The sequence below is a fragment of the Vombatus ursinus genome, unplaced genomic scaffold (assembly GCF_900497805.2).
Source record: "Vombatus ursinus unplaced genomic scaffold, bare-nosed wombat genome assembly UNPS02014779.1, whole genome shotgun sequence".
Taxonomy (NCBI): domain Eukaryota; kingdom Metazoa; phylum Chordata; class Mammalia; order Diprotodontia; family Vombatidae; genus Vombatus; species Vombatus ursinus.
Window position 1 is genome coordinate 41,250,452 of NW_020954557.1, and position 16,220 is coordinate 41,266,671.

Consider the following 16,220-nt stretch of genomic DNA (forward strand, 5'->3'; position numbering starts at 1 on the left):
CTGGGCCTCTGTTTCATCTGTTAAAGGATGGGGTTGAACTAGAGGGTCTCCAAGATCCTTTCCAGCTCTAAATCTATGATCCTCTCACTTGGTTTGTTGTCTGCTTTAAGTTTTCGTTATGTCCCAGTTATAGGCAAAAGAGCAATATCTTCGTTTTATTAAAATTCGTTTCCTTTTATTGTGTTCATGATTAAAATATTGTAAATGTGCACCATGTTAAGCTTTTTAAAGTTGAGGTCCTGCTTAAAGTTGTATGGCATCTAGACCTACTTATGCCCAGCACATTGATTTAAAAAAAAAAAAAGCAAAAGCAGGGTGGAATTTAGTAGGTGAGTTAAGACAGAATTAAGTTGGGTGGGATTTTTCTCCGCCGTTTTTCCTTTTCATATGAATGATTAGCATTTTTATTTCACACTAGTATGTGAAACAGATTTAATTTGTGTTTCTTAATCTTCTGTGGTATGGATTAAGAGCAGATTATTCCTGTCAGACTAGACATTTTTAAATTTCAGTGGGAAGGAATCAGAATGGCAGTGCCATTAAAACATATTTGCATCAGCTCCTGAAGAGTATATTTATGTGCCTACTCCTGACTTGGAGTTTATTCAGTTTGGTTTTCTTTGGTGCACCTCACCAGTCATATTTTTTCTTTGAAAAGAGACTTACTCTCTATATACTTATGAATTATATATTGTATTTCTATTTAAAGTAATTATTTTAAATCTTGCATTATTACTGGTTGAATATAGAAGCATAGACTGTTAGAACCAGAAGATCCTTAGGGCAGGGAACATGGCATAGTGGAAAGAAGATTGCTCTTTATGTAAAAAGAGCCAGGTTAAAGTCCTGGCCCTCCAATTAATAGTGGTTTGCTCTGGCAGTTCATTTAGCTTCTCTGAGTTTCTGTTTCCTCATCTGTGCAAAAGGGATAATGGTGCTTGTGCACCTCACAGAATTGTTGGCAGAAAAGTTCTTTGTAAGCATTAAAGCATCATATAAGCATATTCTGCTATTTATTATCATCTAGTAACCCCTCCCCTCCCTATTTTACAGATAAGGAAACTGAGGCCCAGAAAGGTGAAGGTCACACAGAGCTAGTTAGTGGCATGACTGACAACCAAGACTCCTATATGAAGTGCCCAAACTGTGCCATGTTGCTGTATATTCTGTTGATGTGCTGAATGAAAGTTGTATAAATTTGTCAAGGATCTCATTATTCTTTTTTTCCTAATGTTTAGCTATATAATTTAGATGTTCTCTATTATCAAGTGTAAGATTTTATTTCAGTTGGGACTTTGATTAATTGTGCCCACTGATTAGTTTGTTTTTTGTTTCTGTTTTTGTTTTTTTTTGGTGAGGCAGTTGGGGTTAAGTGACTTGCCCAGAGTCACACAGGTATTAAGTGTTAAGTGTCTGAGTCCGGATTTGAACTCAGGTCCTCCTGACTCCAGGGCCAGTGCTCTATCCACTGCGCCACCTAGCTGCTCCCTGCTGATTAGTTTGCAAAGAAAAATTGTTACTACATAATTGGGTATTGTGATCAGTAAAAAGAAGCAGCAATACAAGGAATAAATTACTCAAAGGGGGGGAAAAACCCATCCATGATTAGTTCTCAGATTTTTAAAGTAGTGACAGACTGGAAAGTCATAGATGACTGGTTAATGAAATACCTGGCCATTGGCCATGCAGAGTAAATTGATTAGTTATTCTTGGTGTGATTTCATAAGATTGAGGCTTCTTCAAATGAACAGTATAAAGAATGTCTTTACATGACCCGGCAATATATATTCAACTTTTAATTATCCACAGTAATGGAGGGGTGCAATGGTGTAGAGAATCCAGAAATAATTTATACTTGACTGCACTTTTTTACCAACTCCCCAAGTTTTAACTTCCTAATTATGTTTTGTTTAGGTCAATAATGATTTTTGATCAGTTTTATGTAGCACTCTTTATTTTTCCAAATGTTTTCACATCCATTATCTGGAAATTAGCGTGAGATCTCCATTGATTGAGAGTAATGTAAGAACCAGAAATGGACTAGGAATAAGAAAAAGGGATTATATTAGTTGGTGAGTTGTGGAGCTATTTGCAAATGGTGACTGAGAGATTTTTGTACAGTCCATGGTTTCCATTTCCGTAGTTTTCAGGAACCCTCTGTATTTCTCTTGTCATATTCCTCTGTGATCTGAATTAATCTTGATTATTTTCATCTTCTTTGTGATTGATGTTCACTTAAGGAAAAGTAGAAATGATTTTATGCCAAATATACCCCCTCACTGAGGCAACAGCATCAGTGAAGGTGTTACAGTCAGTAATCACCTAGCATTAAGTGCTTGCTACATACTGGTCACTGTAGCTGGGACTTGTCTTCTTGTAGAATTATTTTATCACTAGGATATTGAAGCTAATATACAATAAGCTGTAATTTATGTTTGGGTAATAACTGGTTAACTGAGTTATTTACTATCCTTGCCTTACCACTTGCCAGGAACTGCTCTTCTCCACTCCCTTTTGCTGAAGAGTGCTGGATTTAGAGTTGGGCATTGACATTTACTCCTACGGTGCCCCTGGACAAGCTCTTTAAACTCCTTGACCCCAGTTTCTTCATCAGATGAGTTGAACCAGATGACCTCTAAATCTGTGTTCCTCTGCTGTGTCCCCACCAATTCCAGCTCTGCCTCTTAATTGCACCACCATGGGCAAGTCATTTAAATTCCTTGAGCCCCAGGTATTACCCCATTAATAAAATGGGGATAATAATAATACTTAAATTGACTGCCTCCTAATGTTTCTGCAAGAATAAGATGAGCTATTATTTATCCCTTAATAATTTTCTCTGACACTTTTGTTTGCAATAAATGCTATTCTTCTTGGCTTTATAATTCCTTTATCCCACTGGCTTTCCAGTGTCCCTAAGCCTCTCTGTCTTTATCTTTGAACTCACCTGACTTATCATGTCCAAGCCTCACTTACTGCTCAAAACATGATTAACAACATATAAGAAAATATTCAAATACAGTTTTTAAAAGTAACAATTTTTAATACAGGCCTTCTTTTAATCAAAAGTTCCTTTAGTGTCTTGGAGTCATTATAAAATAAATTTTTTTAGAGGTGGACATTGTAGAGGATTGAGCTGAAATTGTCCTAGATGTATGACATACTCAAAAATTAATTTTTGAATCAATCTCAGTATTAGCTTTTACACTTGTCATTCGCATCTCGGGAATAGGTATAAGAAAAAATGCAGTGGATTTAGAGTTCATTTAATTTGAATTTTCTACAAATGTGAATATGTTGTGTGTGTGTGTGTGTATATATACACAGATTTTTATGTATACATTCTGATTTTTGTAGTAATTATTAAGGGAGGTGGGGTACTGCACAGGTTTGGGGGTTTTTTCCTGACATTTTCCCATTGTTTATACCACTAACTAGGTTTTAACTTGCATTACAGTTAATAGAAGTTAGACCTATTTGTAGGAAGAATGCAGTTTTAAGCTTTGGAAGCTTAAAACCTGTTTAGTAATCTATTAATCATTGGAAAATTCACATTTGGTTGTTTATTCATAAACCAAGTAGTTTGAATTAAACGAACAGTGATGATACAGTGGTTGGTTTTAAAGCACAAAAATGATGTTCTTGTCATTGTTTTAAACTCTTTATTTTAATGGATTTAAATACCCATCTTTAGTTTGGCAGTATAAGGGAATTTATGATTTTAGATTGGATGGATAGTATAGAAATGTTTGTTTAGGAAAAAAAACCACTTAGAATTATCACTTAATCAACTTTTAATCATGATTACTAGTAGTTATCCTGTATCTTAACTTGTCTCCCACATTCAATTTGTGGTAAATGTTCATATCGTTGTGTTTGGAGGAGAAAACAATGTAGGTTGTATTTATTGGTTTTAATTGTAATCTTAAAATAATATTGTGATTTTTTAAGACCATTCACTTAAACTCAGGCACATGCTGTTTGGTATATGTTTAACAACCATCTCCCTGAGAAAAGAAATGTATTCATGACACACTTTTAAGTTTAACCTACATTATTAATATTCTCTCCATTTGCTTTCTTACATCTAAACAATCAACAAAGCAATAAATCGAACCCTGATTTGCAGCATTTACCAAATTCCAAGTGTAAATGATCACCCTGAATATAACAGTTGCCTCAGGTTGGGCTAGCTCCAGCACACCCCTGCTTAAAACTCTTCCCTGTGTTACTTTCCTAACCATAAAACCCATTAGTATAGCAAAGTTGGTGAGGTCTGTGATGCAAATAATGAAATGGGAACCCAGTTTCCCATTATTTGCACTCTTTCAGGTACCTTCTTTGGCTCCCTTATTCGCTGGACCATATGGTCATTATGGCCTTGTATATGGGAACATTTTCAACTGCTATTTCAGAGACTTAAGCATTAGTGGGAGAGTCTTGGTAAAGCTCTTTAAGAAACAAATCACATACATGTCAGGTATTGAATTAACTCTTGATTTATTTACATATAGATCCTCACATGTTGGGGCAGCTTGATCCTTCCTTCCAGTCAGGTCTCAGGATCAAACTGGCAGAGAGTCAGGATCAGGTACAAAGAGGTGTGTGAGTGGGTGTATGTATGTGTGAGAGAGAAAATGGTTTTTGGAAATATTTTGGATTTTTTATGCCACTACTGACTTTCATTAGTACAGATACTAATAAAGAATTGACATTAGTTGTACTATAACCACCTGTTTTATTTGATATTTTCAGAGAATGATGTGCTTCACATAAATGAATTTGATAAATAACTGATTTACTGCATTAAGCGCCAAAACTTAGAAATTTTTCTTCAAAATATTAAGTATTTCTCTTTCATCTCAGAGTATTCTGAACTTAATCTAATGCTTTTGATAACTTAAGGTTATCATTATGAATATAACCTATTGTACTGTGTTGTAACAACAATGCCTTTGGAATTTATTTAGGTTTATAGAACTGTCTGTTCCCATGTTGTATGGCCTGAGATGGCTTGGCTTTTCCCCTTCTTGTGTGTCAACCTTTTATAGTTCTAATGTCTCTTCCCTCTGCTGTCTCTTGTTACTTCTCTTGTCTGTGAGCCTTCTGCTGCCTTTGTTTTTATATTAACTGTCCCTTCTAGGGAAAGCCCATAAAGTTTAGGGGTAGTCATTTGCCATTCAAAAAGTATTTTTTGGCTTACTGGTTCCAGGTTCATAGTTCTGAATGTTCAAGTTGCTAGAAGGCTAATATCCAAATAAATGAGACATAACTATAATTGGAAATATTGTCTTTTTGTCCACGTCATTGCTAATTACGTACTATTGGTAAGTAGCAGCTACTCATTTATATAGGATTTAGTATTTGAATGGTGGTATTAAGAAAAGAATTGGAGTGTTAACACTTGGATCAGAGTAAGGCACTCCCAGGGATACTGATATTCATGAACCGTAGGAGGTACTCTCTGCTGTATTGAAGAGCTTCAGTGAGTAGGACAGAAATTAGCATTGGTTTATCAGTTTTAAATTTAGAACCATTTAGATGTTTCAGATGTTCATGTGTTGTTTATACATGATATCTTTATAGTTTCTAGATTGCTTATCTGAGATTTCAGGATTTAGCATGCTAATTTTAATCTTTAAGATGGTTGCATATTTCCCTTTATAATTGAAAGAATGTGGTTTGTTTTTGTTTTTGTTTTTTAAGTAGAACTCAGAATGTAAATACATCGCTGAAATGTCCAAATACAGATTCAGGAAAACTAATGGAAGGGTTAAAATGGAAGATAAAATGCATTGGAAATGGATGGGTACTATAAACTCTTGAGGCATTTTAGTCAAGGCCTCCAGAAACATGGACAAGAAATATTTCTCTTAAAATTGAACCTAGAACAATCTTTCTAATATTATCTTTTTAATGCCCCTGTATTGTCTTCTGTAAAAGTTAGTTTTTCAGACTTGCTTTTATCTGCTCATTGTGTCTTTATCACTTCAAGTCTTAAAATGAAGGTGAATGAATTTTAGTACAGTTTGGTTGAAGGAAAGCCTCCAGAAGCCACAAACCATTGTGAGAGTGACCTATAGAAAGGAAATTTGACGTCTACAAATTGAGAAGCATAGTTAGTGCATGGACATGGCCCTATCATAATTTATAAACTTTACAAAGTTTTTGCATGTGTAAATTCAAAAACTAATTGTGCTAATTAAGTATTTAAGTAACATATTCCTAGATGAGTTGTTGAAATTGTCCAACTTTCAGATATTAATACCAGCTTGCTTTAAATAGTAAAATGTATGTTTAGTTTGACTCTGGTAAGGCATACAACTTGTTTCTTTATCTCCAGAGTGAAGTCACCCTGCTGAGAAATGAAGTAGCACAGCTGAAGCAGCTTCTTCTGGCTCATAAAGATTGCCCCGTGACCGCCATGCAGAAGAAATCTGGCTATCATGGTGAGTAATGTCCCATAACCCACAGCCTGAGGCTGCGTCAGTGAAATACTGCCAGTGAGAACTGAGCTAGCATGAAAAACATGGAAACGGCACTTCTAGGATTGAAGATTAAATACCTGGATTTCTACAAGGTTGTTGCAGAACAAGATCCTGCCTGTAGTAATTTAAACCTAGTTTTCTAAATACCCCTAACTATAGATTTTTTTTCTATGGGCATCATTTTGTAAGGTTATAGTTTTCTGTAGATAAATGAAGCTTCCCAATAATTTTCACAGTATCGAAAGTACTAAAAATATGTGCATCTTTACAGGGCAATATGTTTTCTTAGATTGGCTAAGTGAAAGATCACTCCTTCCTCCCCAATTCTCTAATGACTAAGTGAGAAGTGGGGAGCAGCTGTCCTTACTTAACAGTATGTCGAAGATCAGTGAGTTTTTTAATAGAGTCCATCTCAGCTCCTTCTCTGTCCTCTATTAGATTCCTTGAATATTTAATGTATTCCTCATTGTGAACTTCGAAGCTTTTTCTTAGTTACACAAATAGAGAGCTAAAAAGCAGCAGTTTATCCTATTGATAGAAAAAGCATTTACAAAGAAATGCTTTCGTTTTTGTGTTCAGCATTTTAAAGGTTAATTTTGCTTTTCCTTTTGAAACTTCCTTTTTTGGGAGATAAGATGCATAATGTTAGAACCAGCTGCTGCTGTTGAATAAATGGCCAATTTTGTCCATCGTACACAAATTTGTAACACATAACAGAGCTGGGAATGCATTAGGCAACATTCATAATATATAACCCACAGCTTTCGTTTCTATGATTTAGTGATATTTCAGGATATTTGTAAATGTGAAGATTGTTTCTGCCATATGTATCCACTTCATTTTAATTTGCCAATGTCAGTAATTCAGAAGAAAAGAAACATTTTCTATTGCTTGCAAACAGTTCCTCAGGTGCTTGCGATAAAACTTAATGGCCACCATCTTTACTTGTAGTCATTGTAAGCAGTTTCATCAGAATGGGCAATATTTTTTAATTTAAAAGATTCAAGAGATTTAGCAACTCTCTGTTGCCATATATATTTAGAACACTGATTTTTGTCAGTTTTGAGCACATAAATCTCAGTCCTTTGATATCTAGTCATTTTGACAGAATAGAGAATCACATTGTGAAGTAAATTGGAACCATATAGAAATATGTTTGGGATTTATATTAACAATGATTGCTGCAGGGATGAGGCCATTATAGCTCCCATCTGACAGAAGAAAATAATTTCATATAGAAACTACTGGGCATGACATTGTACATACATGATTTTTCTAATAAGTGAGGTTTTCTTGAGTTTTGATAGTTTGAAAGGAAATGTATTCTCACTTTGGTCTTACATGAATATTCTACAAAGTCAGGAAATTAACTAATAACTTTAAAATTTCCAACCCTCACTTTTTTTGTTTTTCAGTTGTTTCAATGTCGTGTCCAACTATTTGTGACCCTATTTGAGGTTTTCTTGGCAGACGTGTTGGAGAGGTTTGCCATTTCCTTCTCAAGCCCATTTTGAAGATGAGGAATTGAGGCAGATAGGGTTAAGGGACTTGCCCAGGGTCACACAGCTAGTAAGTTTTTGAGGTTGATTTTGAATTCAGATCTTCCTGACTCCAGGCCTGGCTCCCTATCCACTGCACCACCTAGGTGGTTAACCCTCAGTTGTCAGCAGCAAATTTTCTTTTCTATCTCTCTGTAAAGTAAGTACATTTTCAGCCAGTCAGTTTCTTGCCATCATCTGCCCAGTATGTTCCTAGGAAATGCAACCAAGACTAAATAAAATAAGTGTTTGAAAAGCTCAATGAACAAGAATTGAATGCATAAAATAGTAGACCGTTTGATACGGAATTTAAGAGAAGAATAAGATTACTATTTGTTGCTTGGGATTATCCATGCTATTGTTCCCTTCCTTCCTCTCGATGTCAGTTATCAAGAGTTGACTAAAATCACATATCTTGACAATATTAATTTTAATCTTTAGGTTTTGGAATGTAACTGGATTAAGTATCCTAAAATATTGTCAATAGTACATAAAGGTCTAATTTCCCAAAGGATGAAAGGTGGTAAAGAGATGAACAAATTACATAAATGAAGGGCTTGTTTACATTTTGGAGAAAATGAAGGAAATTATTAGGTACTTAACACAAATTTTTAATGTGGAAAACTATTGCAACTGATAGATATTATGGCATTAAAGTAAGTAGGTTGTATACTATTGTTTGTATTTATAGCAACTAAATTAACTTCTTACAATATATTTGTGAATAAAAAGCATTATAATCAAAGGTGCTAGCTAAAATTTGTCCACTAGCACTTGGTAGAATTTGGTGTATGGTACAAACCTTTGTCAGTGAAAGCTAGTGTATAAAAATATAGTGAGACAAAATAAAGAATAATCGAAAAGAACAATGATATTGTGAAAAACCGAAGAGGAAAGTGATCTTATGTGACTATAAAACATGCTCCCCATATTTGGGCAATGCTAAAAATATTTGTAAAAAAACAAAAACAAATTGCACTTAGTGATTATAATTGTTGTATTATTTTAAATTATGTACAGTTACAGGCATGACTGTTCATAGGATATTGGAATGATCAAAGAATAGAAGATATTGTTTGTTTAAAATTGCGAAGCAAAACATACTTTTACCTTAAGCAAAGTTCAAAATAGCAGCGACACAAGATCCCATGTAGTTACTGTTTTTCCTGAGGTTTCTTATCCTGTCACTTAACTCTTAGGCCTTATATCTGTGATTGTTAATATTGTTCATTTTCTCCTCTCACATTCTAGAACTGACAATACTAGTATATGCAATTAAATATAAATTTAATATGCACATTTTTCTATTAGGAATTTTCTGAATCATTATCCTGTACCTAAAGACTGTGAACTTTGAGGTCTCTTAGATACATTTAAATAAATATGCTTTCCTTCTTTGTTCATTTTGAAATATTCCTTCCAAAATATGTTTTTTTCGTACGCCCTTTATCTCAAATCAGTCTCATTGTTTATTTTATTCATTCATTTATATATATATATACACACACACACACACTTTTTTTTTTTTTTTTTTTTTGGTGAGGCAATTGGGGTTAAGTGACTTGCCCAGAGTCACACAGCTGGTAAGTGTCAAGTGTCTAGTCTGAGACTGGATTTGAACTCAGGTCCTCTTGCCTCCAGGGCCAGTACTTTATCCACTGTGCCACCTAGCTGCCCCAGCCTCATTGTTTCTAAAAGCCACTATATTCCCCTGTCCTGCTATAGAATATTGAGGCAGAGGAAATGAAGCTACATTATAGTTGAGTGTCCTGTGTGATTAAACTGTCATTGTTCTTCCTTTGCAGTTACTCTGTTGTGTCAAATAATCTCTAACTCTGAGGTTTGGAGGTCCCTTCCCACCCTAATTCTGTGATGATCAATAATCTTTTTTGAATTGTGTATATTTTGCACTTTTAAAGTATGTGATATCATGAGATTGTCAAGATTCCTGCATATTTTGGGAACAGGTTCCCCCTCTCACCTTACGCCCCAATAAAAATACTTCGGTTAGTTTTTTGTATTTTTTTTTTAAATTAAAGTAGATGAGGTTTGAAGGGTTTTAGAATCTTGTTTAACATTGATTAACCATGAGTCCAAAAGAATAAAGATGGAACACATCACTTAACTCTTGACAGAGAGAGGTGATGAACTTAAAATGAAGAGACAAGCATTTTCAGACATGGCCAGTGTGGGAATTTCTTTTTACTAGATTGTGAAGCAGTGTATTGGGGGCTTTATTTTTTAGGTTTGGAAGTTTTCTTGTTTTTGTTTTTTTGTGTGTGTCTTTATTTATTGATGTAGTGGTTTGTTTTTTCTCAGTGAAGCCTGGAGTAGCAGAGGGGACAGATTAATAAAGTAAAATTTTAAAGAATGAGTAGGGGGGGGGGGGGAGTGGGCAGCTAGGTGGTACAGTGGATAGAGCACCGGCACTGGAGTCAGGAAGACCTGAGTTCAAATCCAGTCTCAGACCAGATGCTTGACACTTCCTAGCTACGGGACCTTAGGCAAGTCACTTAACTCCAATTGCCTTGCCAAAACAAAAGAATAAATAAAAAATAAAAAGAGCAGGGGGAAGGAGATGCAAGAAAATCTAGAAATGACTATGTTAGTTAAACTGCATCAACTTTTAAATTGTTTTTTTGGAGGTAGTCAGGGTTAAATGACTTGCCCAGGGTCACACAGCTAGTGTTCTGAGGCTGGATTTGAACTCAGGTCCTCCTGAATCCAGAACCAGTGCTGTATCTACTGCGCCACCTCATTTCCTCAACTTTATTTTTTCATTTTTAAAAGAAAGTAGATAAGGAAAATGGGGTTTTATATATATAGATATAATATACATATATGTAAATTAACCCCAGTTGTTATCTTCTGGGGAATATATCTTCTATAAGTAGTTCCAAATGTCTTTTTAAAATTTTCTAAAGAAAAAATACTTTATTTCTAAATAAATCTGCCAGTGGAGAGTTCAAAGTTCAGTAGAACTCTGTTTTCATACTGTCCTTCCCTTGCAATGGAAACCTCAGGTCTGATGCCTGTAAGTGATGCTTTTACCAGCTAGTATGACCTTCAGCAAGTGACTGCATCTCTGTGGGCTTCCATTTCTTCACATTGTTGCCTTTTAAGATAAAATACAAACTCCTCTGTTTGGGGTGTAAAACCCATTGACAGCTTGACTTCTGCTACCACATACCTTTCAAGGCTTATTATATATTACTTCCCCTTTTAAATTCTGTACTCTAGTCACCTGACTTACTTGTTCCTCACACACAACATTCTAGTTTCTGTCTCCATTCCTAAAATTCCCTACTCCCTTCTACTTCTTCAAATCCCTGAGTTACTTTAAATCTCAGCTCAGGTGTCCAACTGCTAGTGGCTCTCCTAACCTGCAAATTAACTTGTATTTATTCTATATATATTCATATTTACTTTTATATATTGTTTCCACTTGATAGAATGTAAGCTTCCTTGAGGGCTCTGCAATGCCTGGCACATAAAAAAGTCTTGTTTTTTGTGTTTTTGCTAGGCAATGGGGTTAAGTGACTTGCCCGAGGTCACGCAGCTACACATAAAAAAAATCTTTAAAATGCTTTTGCTATATTATAAAATAAATAAAGGGTTACTGGGGAAGGGGGTGCAGTATAAGAAAAATAAAGTGGACAATTTCTTAAGGCCCCTTACAATTCTGACATTCAGTGATTTTAATTCTACTAATGAACATTTACCCTGTGTAAGCAGATGACTGTATATTTGCCTACCTGGTATAAAATACGATTTAGTATTGCTTTTTACAGCAAAATTTTTAATTTAAAAATTATTGGTTTTCATTCTGCTAAAGGAATAACAAGCCTATTGTCCGGACAGCAAATTTTTAGATAGACTTTTTTGAATTTCTGTTCTGTTGCAATATCTGGATCTCTAATGTGGATTTTTAAAAAATCTTAATTAATTCGCGTAACTGTAACAGCTGGTGGCATTTAGACTCTAAATATTGCTTATTCTCATGTGTATGCATCATTAGAATCAGGTGTTGTAATCATCCATTGCTGCAGTAGATGGAAAGTCAGCCAAAATTACTGCAGTTCTAAAAATGCAGAGGGAATAATTTGAAAACTTATATCTCATATGTGATAGCCTATTGTGGTGTCTTTTTGCTGTGTAATAAATATTTTTATCTTAAAAGCAACAAATGTTTGTATACATAGAACTTAGCAAAACTGTTTTCTCCCTAGTAAACTGAGAAATGGAAATGTATTGATAAGGGGTTTTAAGTGACATGTTTTGGCAATCGGCCCCCCCCACTTAAAAAAAACCAAAACCATCAGCAAATATTCCTGGAGCCTGTACTCTGTGAAAAAGCACTACATAGTGCTCCTTCATCTCCACACTTTACAGGGTTGTTTTAAAGAAAGCAGTGTTTTTAGACCTTGAAACACTGTGTGAATGAGTTACTATTTGTTACATTTGTGCCTTTCAGTTGGCCATTGAAGGCATTATCAACTCCTGGGGGAGTGGGGAGATTGCCCTGTTTAACATTATTTCAGTGTGTCACATCTGCTCCTAGATAATCAACAATTCATCAGATGCCTGTTCTAAAATCATCTTTCAGCACAGTGGCCCATAATGTGTAAGATAGCCTTACCATTGTTTCATTTGAGGAAAGTAAATACTTTCTAATTTTCTTCTCAGCTGCTGATAAAGATGATAGTTCAGAAGACATTTCCGTGCCAAGTAGCCCCCATCCTGAAGCGATACAGCACAGTTCCGTCAGCACTTCCAATGGAGTGAGTTCCACTTCCAAGGCAGAAGCTGTAGCCACTTCAGTCCTTACCCAGATGGCGGACCAGAGTACAGAGCCAGCACTGTCACAGATTGTAATGGCTCCTCCTTCTCAATCACAGCCCTCAGGAAGTTGATTAAAAATCTGGATTGCAACAGTTTTAGATATTAATGACTTTAAAGGGAAATCACGGAAAGACCAGTCTCCATTTAGGAGAAATCTGTAGTTGTAAAATTTATTAATTTTTTTAAAAATTGAAATTAAATTTGGCTCTAAAGGTTGAGATATGGGCAGATGAAGATAAGACTGAGCAAGTTTCTAGTCTCTGTGGAAAAGACTTTGTTTTTCTCTTTTATAAATATTGTTAGATTTAATAGTTCTTTTCTGTGCTCAGTGTGTAAAGCGTGTGTATAGTACAATGTGATTTATTTCACTTTTAATTTGGTGTTATTATTTTAACAAATATGGGGATATTACTGAATCTCCCTTCCCACTTTCCTATTCCTCCCTAGCTATCCTTTACCCCTCAGCTGTGATGGTAGTATTGTTATGTCATTTATACCAAAGTTCTGCATAGTCCCTACTGACTTTGTAATATTAACAAGGTCATAAAGCACTAGGCAAGAGAAAGATAGTAACGGTAAATTTGCTTTTAATCTTTTTGCCTTTTTTTATTTTGCACATTGTGAGAGGAAGAACCGTGGGAGAAAACATTTGCTTTATATCATATTGTGGGGCTTTATTTGGCTTTTAAGCTTTTCTTTAATGTTAGTATGGTATAAGACATACAATACCTTTTTATGCACATTCTTACTAGATCAGGGTCAGTAGTTAAAACAAAAAAAAGTGGGGTTTTTTTTTGTTTCTATTTTTTTTTTAAAGAAATTAAATTGATGTTAGTACGTCAAGCTTTTATCATTTCAAATCCAAATAAAAGTGTGCAGTTACCCTACTTTGTGAGGCTAAAAGACAGTAAACATGTAGTGTATAGTACAGGGTTATCAGATATCTAAAAATTTTCAAAATTAACTTGACTTTTTGTGAATTTCAAGTTGCAAACTGAGGAGTTGATGCATAATCAAGTATGGTATGATCACCAGAAAAACCTAAAGTGACTACACTAGACCACTCGAAAGTTTTTTTTGTCATAGTCTTGTACTTGCAAGCTAACTTGTACTTAATCTTGTGAAAGCACTGTCATCTTTTAGTAGCAAATTTTGATACCTTTCTCGTGGAAAAATCAGTATCTATCTTGAAAACAATGTAATTACAATGTGGAGTGTATGCGTGGGTGTGGGTGTGCGCGTGTGTGCGCTGGTATGGATGGTTCACTAGTTTATGCCGGCAGTCTTCGCTTGAGTGTTTAAAGATGCCTTCAATGTGATGCTGGCTAGTAGATGATTGCAGTTTAGAATGTTGTTTCCTGTGCGGACTTGGATAACTAACATTCCATGGTGTCGTCTGTTTCTGATGAGATGATTGGAGGGACACTTTTCTCATTATCCAATCATCTGCAGGATATTGAGTTTTCTAAATGTGCCATTATCTATTCTTATTCTGCACTTATGTTCAAAATACAGTACAATATTTTACAATAGACTAAAATTGTTAAAAAATAAAAACAAAAACAAAAATTAGTAGGTGTATGCTTTCAGGTAAGCAAACTTTGTAAAATAGCTATAAAGCATACCCAGTAGCAACTTCTGGCATTCAGGCAGGATTCCATTATGTAAATATAACATGGATATCTGTAATGCTTCTATAATAAGTTGTGTAGTTTGTTCTTCCTTCTACATGCTACACTGTCTGCTTGACTGACATTTTAAAAACCTGTATGGAATGTCCTTGATGATTCTAGGAAAAGAATATGCTTTATATAGTATCCAGTCTTTCTAAGGTCAAAACTACAAAGCATCCAAATTATCTGAATACCACTTTGGGACTTTTAAATGTAAAGATAATAGGAATTCTAAATATGTGGCCTATAAAAAATAATTTTAGTTGGCAATCCAGCATCTAAAATCTTTGGTTTTAGCTGATTTCATAGTTACAGTTTAGTCAGTGAAAGTAATTTCTCAATAATACTTCTGCCACAAATATGCAGAGAAGGAATTGATTTCAAAGGCACAAAATGTGAATTCTGCAAGAAAGTTATACAATTACTATTTTTTATCATATTTTTGGTGGGTTAGGTAAAGCCTCATTGGTTCACTCTCCTGAATGCTTCAAAGCATTTTTCTTTTTATTTATAAGTTTTTTGGTCATAGAACTCTCACAACTGTAAAATAAAATGACATAGATGTAAGGAGATATGTAAACAATTACTGTACTTTACTGAGGTTAGCAGAATTTTCATTATAAAGCAATCTGTATTCAGCAAAATGAAAACCATTATTAGTTGTACAAATTCCGTTTTGACTTTAAGTATGTCACACTACTTCTGTAATTAACATTTGGAGTCTTTACATTTGAAATGTTTCACAAACTGTACTGTTTTCTTTTACATGCAGTTTGCATGAGTAAATCATCAGAGAATAAAGTCTATCTTTAAATTACATTCATAAGTTGGTTGCTGTTCTCTCTTCTTACACAGGGACACCAGCAGTTAACCTTTTTTTTTTTAAGAGCATTTCTTATCATTGGAAACTCAAATATTGGTCTTTTTCTTTTAACTTTTCTTTTTTCTGCTTCTTTGCACTTAGTGCCTGGCATTCTAATAGCACTCTTATACTCATTGTTTTCAAAAACTACCCCAGGTCACTCTGATGCAGGCTCTGACAGCCATCAGGCACTTATTAACTCTCTTCTCTCTCTCTCCTCTCCTCCCCTCAACCCCCAATACTCACACATCTTTCATCTTTTCTCCTCCTTATCCACAGACACCCGGCTTTCTTGCCCTTGCGGGGGGCTGACATTCCACCCTCTCCTGCCCCTGTAACATGGAAAGGAAAAGATGATGGAAACTTGGCACAATATTTTTTAAAGGTTTATAGTCTTTAAAGGTTATTAGATGCATAAAAGGCTAAACTTAGTCTCTTAGTACAAATTTAGTCAGATGAGTCATTTCCTGACTACTGTCCCAATGTAATATCTCCTTTTCATCATGATACAGAAAGTGTTACCCTTTTTCCTTGAACGATGTTTTTGATGCCATATATTGAATTGATAAATGCTAGTCACTGACTATTCTAGAAGTAGAAGAGAAATGCATTTAAAATGTCATGAATCACCGTGAAGTGTGAATGAGGAGAACTTGTGAGGAATAGGCTTAGTGACCACTGATTCAAACGGAGGAAAGTGTCCATTGCTTGGGAATAAAACACCATACCTTACTAACGTTTATAAAGGCTAGCTTGGTGGCAGCTAGATGGCGCAGTGGATAGAGCACCGGCCCTGGAGTCAGGAGGACCTGAGTTC

At 35.1% G+C, this 16,220-nt stretch overlaps 1 protein-coding gene across 3 annotated transcripts in view; it reads left to right on the forward strand.

Moving 5' to 3' along the window:
- The window catches only part of ATF2 (activating transcription factor 2), a 116,827-nt gene extending 101,483 nt beyond the window's left edge, over positions 1-15,344 (forward strand). For 2 of the 3 annotated variants that reach the window (XM_027866013.1, XM_027866012.1), the window contains 2 exons: positions 6,344-6,449; positions 12,713-15,344. In XM_027866013.1, the coding sequence (XP_027721814.1) occupies positions 6,344-6,449; positions 12,713-12,939 (333 nt within the window). In that variant the 3' untranslated portion in view covers positions 12,940-15,344. Of the gene's footprint in view, positions 1-6,343; positions 6,450-12,712 lie in introns of those variants that run through there. The other variant, XR_003569435.1, reaches the window with a different exon arrangement.
- Positions 15,345-16,220: the final 876 nt, after the last annotated feature.